General features: G+C 35.1%; 1 protein-coding gene across 1 annotated transcript in view; it reads right to left on the reverse strand.

The window, feature by feature from the left end:
* LOC150080937 (uncharacterized) overlaps nt 1-19008 on the reverse strand; it is a 227163-nt gene that overhangs the window by 148085 nt on the left and 60070 nt on the right. Inside the window, exons 2-3 of the mRNA XM_090380618.1 lie at nt 15194-15261; nt 8374-8631 (exon numbers count right to left, since the gene is read on the reverse strand). Of these exons, the coding sequence (XP_090236744.1) occupies nt 8374-8571 (198 nt within the window). The 5' untranslated portion in view covers nt 8572-8631; nt 15194-15261. The remainder of the gene's footprint in view (nt 1-8373; nt 8632-15193; nt 15262-19008) is intronic.

Below are 19008 nucleotides of genomic sequence, written 5' to 3' on the forward strand. Positions count from 1 at the left end.
GTTAGGCAGGCGAAGACATTACGAGAAATCTTTAGCAAGGGATGCAAAGAAAAACAGGAAAGAGTTCTTTACTTATGTAAACTCTAGAAGGAAGGGGATGAATCAGATTGGTCCACTTGATATCGATGGGTCAACTGATGATCCTGCTCAGGTAGCTAACAAACTAAATGAATATTTTGCATCGACATTCACACATGAGGAGTTATTCAGCGAGGGGGATGCCAGAGGTGTATTCAACTCTGGCAGTAAGCTAGAGAATCTTGTAATAACTGGGAGTGAAGTGGAGGAGAAATTGTTAAAGATAAACACAAGATAGGCACCTGGGGTGGATGGGATCTATCCAGTTATATTAAAGGAGGCAGCAAAGGAAGTAAGCAAACCCTTAGCCATAATTATGAGAGCTTCCTTGGACTCAGGGGAGGTACCCACAGACTATAGATGTGCAAATGTGACCCCAATTCACAAAGGAGGATCAAAGGCTGACACAATAATTATAGACCTGTGAGTTTAACTTCTGTTCCAGGAAAATTAATGGAGGCACTGGTTAAAGAAACACTGCAGGATCATCTAGACAAGACTTCACTTATAGTTCGGACACAGCATGGTTTTGTTAAGAGGAAGTCTTGCCTGACCAATTTGATTGGATACTATGATGCAGTCACAAAAGAACTGGATGCAAGGAATAACTTTGATATTATATACTTGGATCTTAGAAAGGCTTTTGATACTGTTGCACATGGAAGACTGCGGCACAAAGTGGACCAGTGTGGCATTGGAGGCAAATTGCTGCTATGGATAAAGGGGTGGTAGAGGGGGAGAAGACAGAGAGTGGTGATCAATGGACACTGCTCATCGTGGACTAATGTTATTAGTGGAGTCCCTCAGGGTTCAGTGTTGGGTCCATTATTGCTTTCTATATTTATAAATGATATTGATTATGGTATATCAAGCTTAATGTCCAAGTTTGCAGATGATACGAAGGTTGGCAGGGTTGTCAAGGACACTACTGACAGTATGCTGCTGCAACAGGATCTGGAAAGGTTGAGCAGATGGGCTGAGAGGTGGCAAATGAAGTTTAACCTTGACAAATGTAAAGTACTATATATGGGAAACAGCAACCCTAGAGCAACGTATCAACTCTGTAGTACTACACTGACAGTGGTAGAGAATGAAAGGGACTTGGGGGTGGTTGTGCAGGCAGATATGAAGTTCTCTGAGCAGTGCAGACGGGCTGCAAGAGTAGCTCATGGTGTGTTGTCAATGATATATAGGAATTTTTCTAGCTGGGATAAGGAAGTGATTATTCCCTTGTATAAGGCAATGGTCAGGCCACACCTAGAGTACAGTATACAGGTCTGGAGGCCTCATTTCAAGAAGGATGTAGAGCTGCTGGAACGAGTACAGAGAACGGCAACAAGATTAGTGAATGGAACAAAGAAAGGCTTCTTACGAAGAAAGGCTTAAGTTTTGCAAATTACAGTGTCTGGAGACTAGTCACCGGCGAGGTGATCTGATAGAGGTGTATAAAGCCTTGAATGGTTTGAGCATGCTCAATGCTGATGGGATTCTTCCTCTTGCTCAGAATAATCACCTGAGAGGGCATAAATTCAAATTGAGGAAAGACAGATGTAGGACAGACGTGCGGAAATTTGTCTTTAGCCAACGGGTGGTTGGTTGGTGGAACAGACTTCCATCCCTTGTCGTGGAAGTTGATAGCCTAAATAAGTTTAAGGCTCAGCTGAACAGGTATTACGAACGAACAGAGGGGTGAAGTGGAAGTGGGTTTTTTTTTTTTTTTTTTGCCTGATGCTGCATAAGCTTGTTTTTTTGCATCAAATGCTTCTACTAATGCTAATTCATTTCTGATACCTCCAGTTAATAGTTAAAGCTTAAAAGCATATTAAAAGAGATGAAAAAATACAATTAAAAAATCCTAAAGGAATCAAAACAAAAACAAGGTGAGAAACACTCAAAACTGCAGCCATACATTTTCACCTTCAAACAAGGTCAGTGCCTCCATAGCCAGGAGCAGCAGTGCGTAGCACGCACTTCTTGATTAGAGCGTGGTTCGAGCCAGATTTAAGGTCAGATTTAAAAATCAGAATTGTCCTGAAATGGAGCACACTGCAAAAGTTTACCCCATTCACTTTCGAATATACTAAGGCTTAGTATATTTTAAAATTTCACTCAAAACTACTAAATAATTTAGATATACAGTAAAATCTCGTTAATAGAAAATTCGTTTTATACAAAGTACTCGTTTATAGGAAGCATATACCATTTCCCGTGCAAAACGATAAGCTTTTCTATGTAAATATATTCGTTTATTATAAAATTCAGTTAATATGTATTACAAAGTTCTTTTTCACCCAGTGAAAAATAAATATTGTCATTTTGTAAGTTTAATAGAAATCTTGGCAGAGCTGTCATATTATTGCCCCTGGCCACCTGCCTCCCCACTTCCCAAAGGATGGCGTGACTTGATAGAAATTAGTTTTGTGTAAACAAAAGCAATTTATGGTAGTTTCAATGTCAAGTGCACTCTGAAAAACATCTTTCTGAAGGATGAGTTGTTAAATTAACAAAAGAATAAAAAGTTTTTCTAAGTTATTTTCATGCACTCCCTCGCTCTCCATGGCAATAATGTCAGTTGCAATTGTTACCCCAGATCAGAGAGTCTTTTGTTACTGTATACAGCAATCTATTTTTTGTGCCATTTTATCTGAGTTGATGTCTTTTTTGGAACTTGTCTTTAAATTACTGTAATTTAAAATTTGTTTATATTAAATCTTATCTAGCAGTGTTATGGCAACAAAACGTAAACGGACAGAATTAAGCCTGGAAGTTAAACTAAAAATTATATAAGAGGCTGATAAGATGGAAGGAAGTAAAACAGACATTGCAAAGGAATACAACATCCCTTTACCTACAATACTGAAAACACCAAAAAGACGAAGTGTGTGACACTGGAGCAGCGATGAAAAATAGGAAACGAATTCGTGGTGCAAAACAAGAGGAGCTTGAAACAAAACATTTTGAGTGGTATCAACAAATGCATGCATCTAATTTGCCAATATCAGGTCTGATTTTGCAAGAAAAGGCAAATTATCTAGCTCAGCAACATAGAATTAACAACTTCAAATGCAGCAGTGGCTGGCTCCAAAGATTTAAAGACAGGAATAACTTGGTTTCGCAAAATGTTTGCGGTGAGTTTGGATTAGCCAACAAAGAAAGGGCTACACACTGGTTATGTTCTGTACGGTCCATTCTTGAAAAATATGAAGCAAATGATATTTTTAATCTTGATGAGACAGGTTTATTTTATAATTTGCTGCTAAACAAAACATTTGCTGTTCGAGGAGTCTTGTCATGGTGGAAAATTTAGTAAACAGACTCGCTGTTCTGTTATGCTGCAATTCAGATGGCAACACAAAATTATAACTACTTGTGATTGGCAAGTTTTTCAAGCCAAGATGTTTTAAAGCAGTTAACCAACTTCCCTGTGATTATGAAAGCAATAGGAGTGCTTGGCTTACGGTCAAAATTTTTCAGTCTTGGTTGTCAAAAGTGGACAGAAGAATGACTTAAGAAAAAAGGAACATTTGATCATTCTAGATCATTGTACAGCATATTCTGCTGAGACACTTAAGTTGACAATTAAGACACTTAATGGATCAAGGCATTATTTATAACCTCAAGAGAGCATACAGAGCCCACCTGATAAGGTACTTGATCTGCAATATATGAGGGAACAATTTGCAGCCAAATTGGAATGTCTTGGATGCTATCTGCAATCTTGTTATTGCTTGGGACAGTATTGCATCAAGTGTAATAATCGACTGCTTCAGAAAGAGTGGCTTTGGAGAGAATATCATCAAAAAACATGGTCCAGCAGACAAATGTGATAGCAACATTGAGGAATGGAGGAATTTGAAGGAGTATATGGATTTTGTTGGCAAATTTGACGAGTTTATGAAGATGGATGATGAAGTTGCTACCACTGCAATGCCAATACCAGAAGAGCTGCTAAGCACCAAACAAAACAATGTTGTTTTTGTTACTGACAGTGAAAGTGAAGAAGCGCACGCACACACACACTGTCTAAAAAAAGGTGCCCAAAATGCATTGAACATAATAGAGAAAGGCCTGCAGTAATGTTGATAAAGAAAAACTATTACATTTGATAATGGGCTGTAGTTAAAAATGCATGTAGGACAAAAACTGTGCAAAACACTGGACTCTTTCTTTAAATTAGATTAATTTATTATAAAGTTAATGATTTGTATGTCTCCTTTTATATTAAGATTGTAGTTCTTTTTACTGCGATACTAAAATATTGCATATATCAAAATATATACCGTACAATCTTTTCATTTCTGTTAATTGCTTTTTTCTTAGTTTATCTTACAAATAAAATAAAATAAAATCTTTAAAATATATAAAAACTAAGTTAGTTTTTATATTATTTTATTAATTTAAATTAATTTATTTTTGATATTATTATACAGTGCATACTGTATATTTGATATACAGTATCTATACAATATACAGTATATATATATATATATATCCTACTCCTTTAGGTTTTCTTCTTACTATCTGCATGTTTCTCTTTGCGGTAATTTAATTATTTATTTTTACCATATCCATCACATAGGGGGCACCACATTATTTTGACGACTATTACATTATGTCCTAGATACGGTCAAATGTAGTATGTATTATATATTTAATCTTATTTTAATCATTAAATTACGTTCTCTGTCGGGTCAACGATGATTAATATATGCTTACATTTATATTTTACTTATATTTCTTACCTTTGATTCTAACATTTCAAAATTTTTCTTAACTTTTATCATCATTTGATTTATTTATATTCGATTTATATTTGACCTATACTGATTTATATTTGGCTTAGATTTAAATTACTTAGCATATATTGATCATCACAGAAACAGAGAACCTCTTGTCGTTTTTTGCCTTCATTCTGGGTGGTTGGCCCCAGCTGAAGTCATCTAGATTGTCGGTAAAAAGCGATAATAATAGGGTTTTTTTTTTTTTTTTTTTTTTTGCGTTTTCTTAGGTCCCTGATGGTATTATTATTGGATTGATTTACTTTTTCTAATAATATTCTATAGACATTATGGGTGTATTGCATGATTTCTTGCAACTGCATTGACCCATAAATATTAGTTATTGTCTTTTTAACTTTTTTTCTTTCCTTTTTTATCACTAATATAATTATATATATATGTGTATATATATATATATTGTAATAAATATGACAGATAAAAATAAAGATGGTAGTGCAAGTCACACGGAAAGCCAAAGGCGAAAAAAAAAAAAAAAAAAAAAAAAAAAGAAGATAGCCAAAATATGAGAAAAATTAAAGAAATAAAAGGTTGTAACCTGTAAAATATAAATTAAATTATATCAGAATGTCAAATGAAGCTACTGTTACCTTCATTTGACATTGATATAATTTAATTTAATTTAATTTTTATTTTACAGGTTACAACCTTTTATTTCTTTAATTTTTCTCATATTTTGGCTATTTCTTTTTTTTTTTTTTTTTCTTTCTTGCCTTTGGCTTTCCCTGTGATTTGCACTGCCATCTTTATTTTTATGTCATATTTATTACAATATACGTCTGCATCCATTGCTGCTGCTTTGGTGCATTTGCCATATCCAGTTTATTTTTATCTTTCCGCTATTTCATCTGGTTTATTGTACATATATAAAATATATATATATATAAGTGTGTTATTTGTGAGGGTTTTGTATAAGTAATTTGCATGAAACTACTTGTCTATCTGTGACTGGCTGTATGGACAGAGCGAAACAGCCAGACAATGACTTTTACCTATAATACACAACATTTACATAAAAATATAATCACACACACATATATAAACTAAGTATGTGAAAAAAGAACTAAGTAGGCTGTATCCAAGCCACTTCTATATAACACCAACCACACTGATACGATTTCCAAAAATTCTGCTGAAAAATATAATAAAATATACAAATTAATTTATATGAAGGGAAAGTAACTTTTTTTGTAGTAAAGATTTTATGCATCATATAGTTGTGGTTGGTAACTTACAAAAGAAATGGATGAAGTTTACTCTTCATTACTTCATAGACAATTTCCATAAGAAATCATCATTTTATTATATCCATGTGATAGTTTTGCTTCTTAGTTAAATATTAAATGTTTGAATTTCTTTGTGTAAAATTAGGGTAAAAAATAAAAGCAAAAAAAAAAAAAAAAAAAAGATGTTTTCAAATAATGACAATTTCAAATAATTGGAATTTTACTGTATTAGTGATAGGCAGAAAATTATTGAAAAGTTAAGGGATGGAACACTTTGTGGCTAATTTTGTTTGAATAATTTTTGATTAACAAAACAACATTAATAGAAGTAAATGCAAATTGTTTAACAGATAATACAATTTGCTATTACCTGTTATGAAATTTGATGTTAATCCTTTCTCTAGTGTGAAATCACAGGAAAAAAAATAGAAAGTTTGCCACTGATATTAAGTAGGAAACAACAGCATTCTGTTGACGTCAGCATTAGAGGAGTGGAAAAGACTTTCTAAACATTTAAAATTTTACTATTTAGTACAGTAATATCACCGGGTCACAAGAAAGATCCACTTTACAGAGGTCAGCCAGGTGTAGCCAGTTTTAATAATTTGGAAAAATAAAATTCTCTATAACTGTTTTTTTTTTTTTTTTTTTTTTTTTTTATTGATTATCACAGTACATATTTGTTATTCAATTAATTAACTTTTAGTAAATAACATATAATTAACTTTCAGTATAAAATGAATAGATATTGGTTTGTTTAGAGCATTTCATTTTGACAACTACATTTTTATTATGATAATTAGACCACAATCACTAGTTTTAGTCCTCTATTCATCATTTTTGCTCACGTGGAATTCTTTTAATGTAAAAGAATTCCACCTTTTGACCTGTAGACGTTTTGACCTGTTGGAATCCTTCCAGGTCAAAACGTCTTTCTTAAAAAATTAATACACAATCAATGTAATGTATATGAAAATTTGACCAAGATTCCAGGAAGTAAACCCACATACAGTCAGTTCTGCTATAACATGCATTTTGGCAATGCGATTTTCACATTGGCTCATGTGCGATTTCGTCTGCGAGTAACACCAGGTGAATGCAAAACCCAGCACCAAGCTGAACGTAGTGGCTTGTGCAGCAATACATACAAATTTACAAAGCTTATAAAATGTCAAATGTGTGAGAGCTATATTTCCCATTCACTGTAGTTGTGTTGGTCGGAGACACACTGTTGTCATTCACTGTATTCACAAGGTAATAGGTGATATTGTAAGCCTACTAATGTTTTCAGGAGCTCATTTTTCTCTTCGAACAGAAATTTCATGAGGTGTGAGCAGAGGAGCATATTTCTGGAGGTCACTACAATAAAATAATAAAAACAATTTGCAGTTCCCAGTTTATCGGGCTTTTCCGTTAGGGCAATCTATTATAAAACGGGTAGTAAACCCGATCTCATTGTATTTGTGATAATACTGACAGCTGGAATTCTGTGGGGTTTTACGTTATTATGGTGAAATATTTTTCCCCTTCAATGAAATCTTCAATCATATAAAAAACTTAAATAAATTTTCAGAATCTTCTCTTCATTCCTATTTTTTAGCTTAGTAAACTTGCTACTCCAGATCTCACTTGTGCAAGCTGTGTTCATCATTATTGATTGCTTATCTTTTTTACTGTTTTAAATTTTACAATCCAAAAAAAAAAAAAAAAGTCAGTGAACAAAAATATCAATTAGTATGTATATATTACAGTGCTATACTTACTCTAATATTTATTTATTTATTAGAAATTTAAGATGTTTAAACCTGTGTTAGCAATTTTATTTGGTTTTAACTTTTTTTAATGTTTTAGTTACTACACCGAACATTTTTTTTTTTTTTTTTTTTAATGCACAAAATATCATCACGGAGATTTTTAAGAAATGGAGATTATAGCAGAATTGACTGTACCTGAACAAATTTCGATAAAACTACTTAAATGGCAACCATTCCTTGCTGCAAAGTGAAAGCGTGTGCTAATACATACTTTCACTTTTCAAGACTGTCTTACTGCTCAGTCAAAAAGCTGGACAATTCTGTCACTAAAGCAGTTATGAAAGTAACATCAAGTATCACACAGCATTTTTATCAAAGTTTAATCATGTATGTTGAAAATCCCTCTGGAATACTGAACAAAACTACTAACAAAACCATTAGAAACATTTTCCTAAAATAAAATGTTTCTCAACTATTTCAAACTTCCACAATGATGCAGTTTGTTACTGCAACTTTTACCTGATTTTGTTCTGGATATTGATAACCTTCCTGTGCCTGAACATAATATGTGCCAGGTGCTGGGTGTCGTTGAGAATCTCCTGCTCCATCCTCTGTATGTCCAGTAGGGGCAGAACCATCCTGAATTTCTTTATTAAATGAAGCTAAATAATTCTGAATATCTGAAATCGTTTCAGCTCCTCTTGCTTGATTTTCCATTATATCTGTTTCTTTTTAGGATTTCAATATATGCTTCAAGTCTTATAGAAAAATAAATTCCTGAAAAAAAAAAAAAAAAAAAAAATTATTTGATTATGTGATTTAGTCTTTTGAAAATTATAAAAATTAAGCAATGACACTTTCAAAACCTCCCTGTACTGAAAAATCAACTTCTATAGCTATTTTCCTCGATTTAAGATAAGATAACAACGATTTGAAATTTTTGTTGCTTATAACGGAACCACTAAAATTACATATTATTTTTTGGAATGTCCAGAATAAGCTTACTTCATTGCATCATTATGCCATTTTACTACTAATTATTATACTTGGTTTATATATTACAGCAATAATCTGATTAATATTAACTACTGTTGTGTAAGTTGGTTATTGGAAGTTTAATGGCGCATCAGCATCTAAGGCTATCGTGCGCCAACTGTTGTGTAAGTCTAACTGTGAAAGAATTTAATTGTATTCAGTAACCCTAATTACTTAAAAATAGTAAGAAAAAATTGATACACACGGTTATTAAAATTAAAGTATCCCTATGTAGAGGGCTCTGCAGCGAGTTCTAAGGCTCGTACTGAAGATAAATTTGGACAACAGGTACAATAAAGAATGCGCTCGCCATTTATTGGAAAAAAAAAATTAGTTACAAAATTTGTCACTAACTATGTGGCACAGTTGCAATGCAAATCACTTGAACAGCACTACAATTGTTCAATGTGTCCTCCAGTTTGGTCAACAACAGTTTCCATTCGAAGAACAGCATTTTCTACAACATAACATGTCAACTGGAATAGCCAGCACATGACGTCTAAATGCTGTCCTTCAGATCTGCCAGAGTTTGACATCCTTCCCGATACATCTGGTTCTTCAAAAAAAAACCCCACAACCAGAAGTTGCATGGGGTGAGGTCCGGTGATCAGGGTGGCCAAGATGTCTGGAAACAATGGTTGATGACCCGTTCATCTGTAAAGTGTTGCCTTAGCAATCTTTGGACACAACATGTGGATGTGGCACACCATATTGCATGAATTTGGTATCCTGAAGGCACCCACGTTGTTGCAGCCCTGGTGTTGTGAAATTTGCCATCATTTCATAATATTTCTGTCCAGTGATGGAACAGGTGTGGGGTCTAGTCAGTGTTACCTGTTCAAAAAAATATGGCCCAAACATGAATGTGGCCGTAAATCCACACCACACTGTCACTTTTGGAGAATGCAACTGGACCTCTTGGATAACTTGAGGGTCTTCTGTTGCTCAAATGCAACAGTTGTGCGTATTCACTTTTCCATTTAAGCAGACGTGGGCTTCATTGTTCCATGGCCAAGTGATATCCACTGTCATTCGTGCCAGAAACTGAAGTGCGTATGTGAAACGAATATCTGCATCACCATGCTTTAGCATGTGCATCTTGTAAGCATAGTACCGCAACATCTGACGCATTACTAGCCTTACAGTGGAATATGGCATGTCCACTTCACAAGAAACAGCTGGCACACTTGTGCTACCACATAGAGATTGACTTGATAAATTCACGACAGCCATAGCCACTTCTTCAACATGAGAGGAGTCCACTCATTTTCGACCTCTACCTGGTTGAACACCGAGATGTCCTGTCGCTTCAAATTTCGCAATCATTTTGCGGACAGCACAAAGTCATAGGTCCACACCTTATGTGCTTCTGACGCCGAATTCTCTTGTAGCTGCAGCTGCATTGTCTGTTCTGAAGTACAGCTTCACTAATAGCGCCTTTTCCTGCAACGTTGGCATTGCTGCTGTAGTGCAGGCACACATCTACTGTATGATTTTGAAGAGACTGCTTTGCTTTTATACAGTACAGTAGAACTGACTAGTGGCGCTGTGGCAATAACCTACGATTATTGCCACAGCACCATAATTGTAACTAAGATAGTTACACACCATACAGTGACAAATTTTGTAACTATTTTTTTTTTTCCAATAAATGGCGAGCACATTCTTTATTGTACCTGTTATCCAAATTTCTCTTCAGTACAAGCCTTTGAACTCACTCCTCCAGAATCCTCTACATAGGGATACTTTAATTTTAATTTGTACTTTGATTATTTTACAAAATAAATCCCACAATAGGACAGTACTTTATGCATTAAGTAATGCATTCATGAACACTACATCCCATTCTCAATCCAGTTTTCAGAAACGTATGTAATCAAAAACTGAAGGGTATGATGAATAATGTAGATTCACTAAGCATAACAACAGAAATACTTCACTACGAGTAAGTAATTTATATTTATTAAATTTGGGGCGCCTCTGTAGCCAGGAGCAGCAGTGCATAGCACATGCTTGTTGATTAGACCGGGATTTGAGCCCGTTACCACCAAATACAGAGGATGAGGAAAGGTCAGGGAATGACCACTGCATATCCCCGGAGAAATATGGCCTTAGTTGCTAATGCGCCTAAAAACCAAATAACAACAACAATATTAAATTTGGAAAACCTAAACAATAACAAAGAGAATTTAATATAATTATACATTATGTTCTCTTCTTCAAAATCTTTGATTGCACTAGGAAAATTAAGACAGTCTGTCTTCCCAGTGTCGTGTCTAAAATCTCTATTTGTTATTTTTTAGTTTTCTAAATCTAATAAATATTTTATTTATTTTATTTTAATATTTTATTTTATTTTAGGTGAGACAGTTTTGACTATATATTAATATTAAAAAGGATAGAATAGTGCATAAAATCAAAGCTTTTGTGGCAATTGTCAAACTGAAGTGGGGGGGGGGAGAAGATACATACTATATATTTCAAAAGAACCTGAAACTAATTATTTCAATATTAGCAGTAGAGTAACTTGATCATCCCTCATATGTAACTATATAAATGTCAAAAAACATAAAACTTTCAATTTCTAACAAAATACTATAGAGAAAATCAATAACATCATTTGGATTCAACACTCAAAATATATGAAACAGTGAAACGTAAATATATTTTTTTTCTGTTAATTTTCTAACCAAATTTAAATACCTCACCAATAATTACAAGGTGTGTCATCCATCATTATCTACTCTTCTAAACAAACCCTTCTCTTATGGTTCCAGGAAAAAAAAGCCAATGAATTATATTAGACTTGCTTTAAATATACCTCCCAACTGAAAAGGCACACCTATTCAACTAACGAAAATATCTGAAAATTTAATGAATTTATCATGTAGAGATGAAGACCCAGTCTTTTTGGTTTTAAAGGTAACTTATGAATGATACACTAAGTTTAGAAAGGTTCAGATGTCAAATTAAAAAAAAAAAAAAAAAAAAAAAAAAACCAATATGAAATAAAATCAAAAAAAAACAAAGGAAAATAGTGGAAGAATGATAGCTATTCATAACTTAGAACCTTTTCGGCAATACATTATGAACTTTGAAATTCTAAATCCTAAACTAAACGAAATTAAAAGAAATAAAAAAATAAAATAAACCCAAACATGCCTGAAATCCTGCAGTAATAGAACTACATAGTAAATAATAATAGAATTAAATAGCAATCATACATAATTAGAAAAAATGAGCAAAAAGCAAACCTATCAAAAACTGGGAGCATTTCATTTCTGCACTTTTGCTATATTAGTATTAGTAGTGGCAAATGATAAGAATGCAAGTTTATATAACATCAAACAAAAATAAAATAATAAATTTCCCACTTCCCCCATCCATTCCTTCCTATTGCTTTTCCGGTTCTTCCTTGAATTTATTCAAATTATCCACTTCAACTACAACGGATGGAGGCATTTTGTGGCAATCAACTGCCCACTGGCTGAAGGCAAACTTCCACACATCTAATCTGTAACCATCCTTTGTCAATTTGAATTTTATGTCCACTCATGTGCATAGTCTAAGCAAGAGGAAGAATCTCATCAACACTGAGTTTGCTGCTCAACCAATTCAAAGCCTTAAACACCTTAATCAGATCACCTCACAGGTGTCTAGTCTCCAGACACTGCAATTTGCAAAACTGAAGCTTTCTTGGTAAAAGTAAACCTTTGTTCCTGTCACCAGTCTCATTACCCATTCCATCAGCTCTACATCCTTCCTAAAATGAGGTCTCTGAACCTGCATGCAATACTCAAGATGTGGCCTGACAATTGCCTAATATAATGGGATAATCATCTCATTATCCTGGCTAGCAATTATTGTATATCATTGACAAGACCTCTTGAGCTGCTCTGGCAGCCTATTTGGCTGCCAGAAAACTTCATATCTGACTGCACAATTACCCAATGTTCTTTTTCATTCTCTACTACCCTGAGTGTTGTACCGCACAGTTGATACGTTACTCTGGGGTTACTGCTACCCATATACAGTACTCTATCAATGTTAAATTTCAAATGCCATTTTTCAGCCCATCTGTCTAACTTTTCTAGATACTGTTGCAATAGCATATTGTCATTAAGCACCCTTTCAATCTTCATATCAACTGCATACTTGGACTTTAAGACTGATATGCCTTCATCAATATCATTCATAAATATAGAACACAGCAATGAGCCCAACACAGAAACCTGCAAGACTCCACTTAGTCCATGAAGAGCAACACCTACTGATTAGCACTGTCTTCTGCCACTCAATCATCCCTTTATCTATAGCAATAACTTATCCTTAATGACACATTGCTCCAATTTGTACATCAGTTTTCATGTGCAACAGTATCAAAAGCTTTCCTGAAATCCAAGTATATAATATCAAAATTATCTCTTGTTTGACCAAGTAATCAACTTGGCCAAACAAGATTTCCCCTTAACAAACTCATGCTAGGTTTGAAATAAAATTGCGCCCTTGTCTAGATGATCCTGCATTACTTCTTTTACGAGTGACTCCATTATTTTCCTTGAAATAGAAGTTAAGATAACAGAACTGTAATTTACTCGTGTGACCCTTTGATTCTCCCCTTTGCAAATTGGGGCATTTGCACATCTCTGGTCTGCAGGGACTACCCCCCCTGTAATTTACTGTGTTACCCTTTGATTCCCCCTTTGCAAATTGGGGCATTTGCACATCTCTGGTCTGCAGGGACTACCCCCCCCCCCCCAATCCAAAAATGCTCTCATAATTACAGCTAAGGGTTTGCTTACCTCCTTTGCTGTAGCCCTTAATATAATTGGATAGTCCCATCCGCTCCAGGTGCCTTTCTTATGCTTAACTTCAACAATTTTTTCCACATTCCTCTCAATTATTACAAAATTATTTAGCTCCCTGTTACACTTTGATAAACTTCTGGAATCCACTTGCCTAAAGAATTCCTCACGTGCGAATGTAGATGTAAAATACTAAATTCAGTTTTTCAGCAAACGTGAGCAGGTCATCAACTATTGGCATCAAGGAGACCAACGTGATTCATCCCCTTCCTTCTAGTGTTTACTTAAGTAAAGAAGTCTTTGCTATTTTTCTTTACATCCTTTGCCAAAGATTTCTCATAATCTGCATTGGTTTGCCTAACCTCCTTTGTGACTTGATTGCACACTAGTTTATATCTGCAATAGGCTTCTATACCGGCTGATAGTTTATATATATCCCATGCATTTTAATTTTCTTCCACATGTCTCATAAGATCATATGACATCCATGTAGGTAGATGTCATATGAATGACATTTCTTTGGAATGGTGGATGCCTTGAATGGTATTCTTTATTGGTATGAAAAGCCTAGTAGCCTAATAGAATTTCCCATTCAGGGAAATTCTATTGATTATTTCCCTGAATGTTTCTCATTTCGAATTTGTTGTTGGCCACATTGTATACAATTTAAAAACTGTCTGACACCACTGTAGTCTCCTTTATGAAAGCAAAAAACCCTTCCTTTTAACCTTGATGGTTCTTACATCTTTAAGTAAATCCCATATAAATGCACTGTTATCACTGCCACCTAGTGGTTCTTTTATCTGCAAATTCTTATTGCATGAAGAATCATTGCTGATAATCAGATCAAGAATATTACTGTCAGTGTTACTTTCATTCTAAACATTTAATGACTCTACAAATTTCAGATCTACTCTATCATGGAATACTGTTCCTGTTCCCATAGCTGGAATGGTGTCAACTAAGACCTCTCAAGCATCTGGACTCAATTCAAAAGAGGGAATTCACATTAGTTTATGGCCCACATCTTATGAAGTCCTTCCACTCGCTGTCCCACAGATGCTTGATTTTTGTTGCATGCCTTTTCTATAGATACTTCCATAAGCACCATCCTTCTGATTTGGTCTCTAATTCTACTCCTCTCTTTCATATCTGTGTGAACCTGTGCTGCAACTAGCAAACATCCTTTCATGATCCAACTCTAAATGAACAGAATTAATTTTTCCTCATTTATCTGTTCTACGGTACAACTTTCTGTTGAATGTATGTTCTCAAGATTGAAATTCAAGTGTAATACTAACAAGTATCTTCTGTCTTTTCAACCTTTAATCCATGCATGGTACTAAGTACTCTGAGAGGTTTTATTACTTGGAGTGTTTGGTGTTTTTATTAAAAAAAAAAAATAAATAAATAAACAAAACTAAGTACTAAAATCTTCACACATCAGAAACCAAAACTACTTATTTGAAAATTACAGCTCATTTGAATTTTATACCTACCAAAAATTTAGAACTGAGATTTTCTACATTTTAAATTCTACATCACAGACTGGACACAAAATGTATACCTAAAAAAAAAAAATAATAAAATAAAATAAACAAAAAGAGGAAATTCATCAATTTATTCTAACAATTTCACCTAAGTATTTCAGATGGATCACAAGATATTTTGAAAAGTTGAGAAACATTTATGCTAACACAAATGCTAGTGAAAGGAGCTTTCACTTTACAATACAAGATTTTAGAATAGAAAGAACAAATAATTTGAATATTTTGATGTTAATATGAAACAAAAATATAATAAGAATAAATTGAACACAGAGGCTTCTTATCTCCACTCATTTAACTAGTCAATTTTAAGAATGTATTTAAAATCCTACACATAGCTCTAAATTTACCTACCAACATGTCAAATGAAACCTGATCTAAATTTACTTTCATTTAGAGGCACATATGAATAAAGAAAAATGCTCCAGTAATCAGCAAGAAACAAATGACAACTATAAAATGTTTACTAATGAAACCTTCATTTATTTCAAGTGGGGGATGTATAATTCCAGTAGGAGAATGCTTGGGATAAAAACCAAATGTATCTATCCCAGCCATTCTACTCCTTGCAAATAGTCCTCTAACTAAATATATATAAAATTGTACATCCTAATTTCTTTAATTGAGTTAAACACTGACACAGTCGCCATTTGCTCAGTGACCTATTCAACGTTAGTGTTAGAAAAATGATGCAAGAAAGCAAACTGATACAGCATCAGCAAAAAAAAAAAAAAGCTTCCACACATCACCTGTCTATCACATTTAAATAATTTCTTTAATCCATCCCTAAATTTATTCAAACTATCTACTTCCACAAAACCAGATGGAATTTTCTTCCAATAATCAACTACCCTCCTGACTGAAAGCAAATTTCTGCACATCTATTCCTCGATTTCAAATTTGTGCCCCTTATTGTTTCATTGCAAGGATGCCATCAACATTTAGCCTGTTTAATCAATTTAGAGCCTTAAACACCTCATCACATCTCCTTGTGGGTGCCTATTATTCAGATGCTGCAATATGCAGGTCTTTCTTTGTAAAAGTGCAATTTTATTCCCCTTCATTAATCTCATTCCTCTTCTCTGCACTTTTTTCCAACAGGTACATATCCTTCTTTTTTAAGCTGGCAAACCTGTAGTTAAGATGTGACCTAACCATTGTCTTATACAGCAGAATAATTACCTCCTTATCCTTGCTGGAAAAATTCCTGAATATGATTGACAAAATCCCATCAGCTGTTCTAGCAGCCCATCTGCACTGCTATATGAACTTCATATCTGACTGCACAAGTCTTTTTCATTTTCCACTGCCCTGAGTGTGGTACCACACAGTTGTTATGTTAATTTGGGATTACTGCTTGCTACCCATATGTGGTACCTTGCATTTGTCAATGTTAAACATCACTTGCCATCTCCCAGCCATTTTCCTAATTTTCCAGATCTAATTACCTATAACATACCCGAATTATATTATAATTATATTTAACATAATTAATAACACAACATAATTAATTATAATTAATAAATTAATAGAATCATGACTCAGACCAGAGCAGCAAAGCAAAAGGCTCAAGCTAATGGAAGTGCTGTGGCTCAGAGAAGAACTGAGGGGGGCAATTGTCCTCTGACTCACAGCCTTATAAAATGCACTGTTTGCTTGATGTTTGCAGAGCAATCGGGTACGGGACATGATACTGCCATGGGGGATGTCTTTGTGTGTGCGCGATGCAAGGAATGTATCGATATCAGGCAACAACTCAGCGTTTTTGTAGGCCTATATGAGAGCTTGAAGGACAGGGTGGATGCCCTCGAAGAAACTAAATTGAGGGCCCATCAAGCTCTCAGCCGCCCACATCAACGCCAGAGCTTGTACTTGGGCATCGCGTGACACGGAGGCAACCCCCAAGGCAGAATGCGCTGGTCCCGAAGGAACTAGTAGTTGTTGGTGACTATTGGCAGGGAAACGGGGAACATGCTTTGTAAAAAGGTTAGGTGGAACAGGACCAGGGTATGTCTGCCAGGGGCAAAGGTTGATGACGTGGTAGAGCGAATATCATCTTTCAAGGGCACAAAAGGTGATATAGTTGTACACGTTGTCACTAATAATATTAAGAGTAGGAGACCGGCAAAATTACTTAACAAGTACAGGTCACTGTTGAACAAAAGCCGAGAATTAGGGTTGAATTTGAAAGTGTCTGCAATTCTGCCCAGACACGATAGGAGGGAGTATATGATGAGAGCCTTGTCGATCAATTCGGCCCTGGAAAGATTGTGCAAGGCTCAAGGGGTAGAATTTTTTTCAGCCTGGACTGTACTTGTTAACAGGAGAGATTGCTTCTACAGGAATGGGATACACTTAAATAGAAAGGGTGCAAGAATATTTGCTGATGCTATCGAGGCAGTGTTAGGTGGGTCGGAAACCTGCTAGCTTGGGTGGAGACAAAGACCAATAGATTGACAGTAGCCACTGGCAGAGGTGAAAGAGATTCTTGCGCTGCTTCTATTAGAATGAGCAGAAGACTGAAAAACAAGATGCATGATATTTCAGAGACTGCTGGGAGCCATTGCGGTACAAGTAAACACATGGGTTGTGTTAGGGTAGCTAAGAATAGAAACAGGTGCAGGTATACTTGCGTGTACACCAATGCTAGGAGTTTAGTAAATAAATTTGATGAATTTGAGGTATTGCTCAAAACATCAAAGGCAGATATTGTTGGGATATCAGAGACGTGGTGTCACACAGATATAAGGGATGCAGAACTGGAATTTGGGGAGTACAACGTCTACAGAAAGGATAGACAGGATAGGAAGGGGGGAGGGGTTATGCTATTAGTTAAGAAACACATAAAAACCAAGGAAGTGAAGCCAGTTGACATCGCTGGACAGTGCAGTGTTGAGTCAGTTTGGTGTGACATAAACATTGGGAGATCAAAATTGAGAGTAGGAGTGTGCTATAGGCCTAATGACTCTGATGAGTATAATAAGAAACTGTACAGGGAAATAGAGTGGGCCAGTAAATCAGAGTCTTATAATGGGAGATTTTAATTTCTCAGATATTGACTGGAATTTGGGGGCTGGTCACTCACACACTAGCAGAGCTTTTGTGGATTAATTGGATGATTGTTTTCTACATCAGCATGTTCGGGAGGCAACTAGAGGGAGTAATACTCTTGATTTGATTATCAGCAGTGATTCTTCATGCATTAAGAATCTGCTGATAAATGAACCACTAGGTGGCAGTGATCACAGTGTGCTGAAGTGGGATTTACTCAAAGAGGTAACTACCATTAGGGGGAAAGGGAAGGGTTATTGCTTAAGTAAAGGCGACTACGATGGATTGAGACAGTATTTAAATTCTATACAGTGGGATCAATTGATGATGTTACCAACAGTAAATTCAAAATGGGAAGCATTCAAAGAACTTATCTTGGAAGCTACTAGGCTTTACATACCAACTAAGAAATATTGTTCAAGGTTTAGGCCAAAATGGATGTCAGATGAACTAATGAGGCATATGGCAGAGAAGAAAAATGCATGGGATACTTAAAAATTAACACATGACACAGAAGCCTATGCAAGCCTATCAACTTGTTGATATGCAACTTGGTTGCATATCAACAAGTTGATATGCAACCAAGTTACACAGGAGGTTAGGCAGGCGAAGGCAGATTACAAGAAATCCTTGGCAAGGGATGCAAAGAAAAACAGCAAAGAGTTCTTTACTTATGTAAACTCTAGAAGGAAGGGGATGAATCAGATTAGCATTAG

Source organism: Mastigoproctus giganteus, chromosome 9, assembly GCF_048544385.1.
Source record: "Mastigoproctus giganteus isolate SK-2022 chromosome 9, ASM4854438v1, whole genome shotgun sequence".
Lineage (NCBI taxonomy): Eukaryota > Metazoa > Arthropoda > Arachnida > Uropygi > Thelyphonidae > Mastigoproctus > Mastigoproctus giganteus.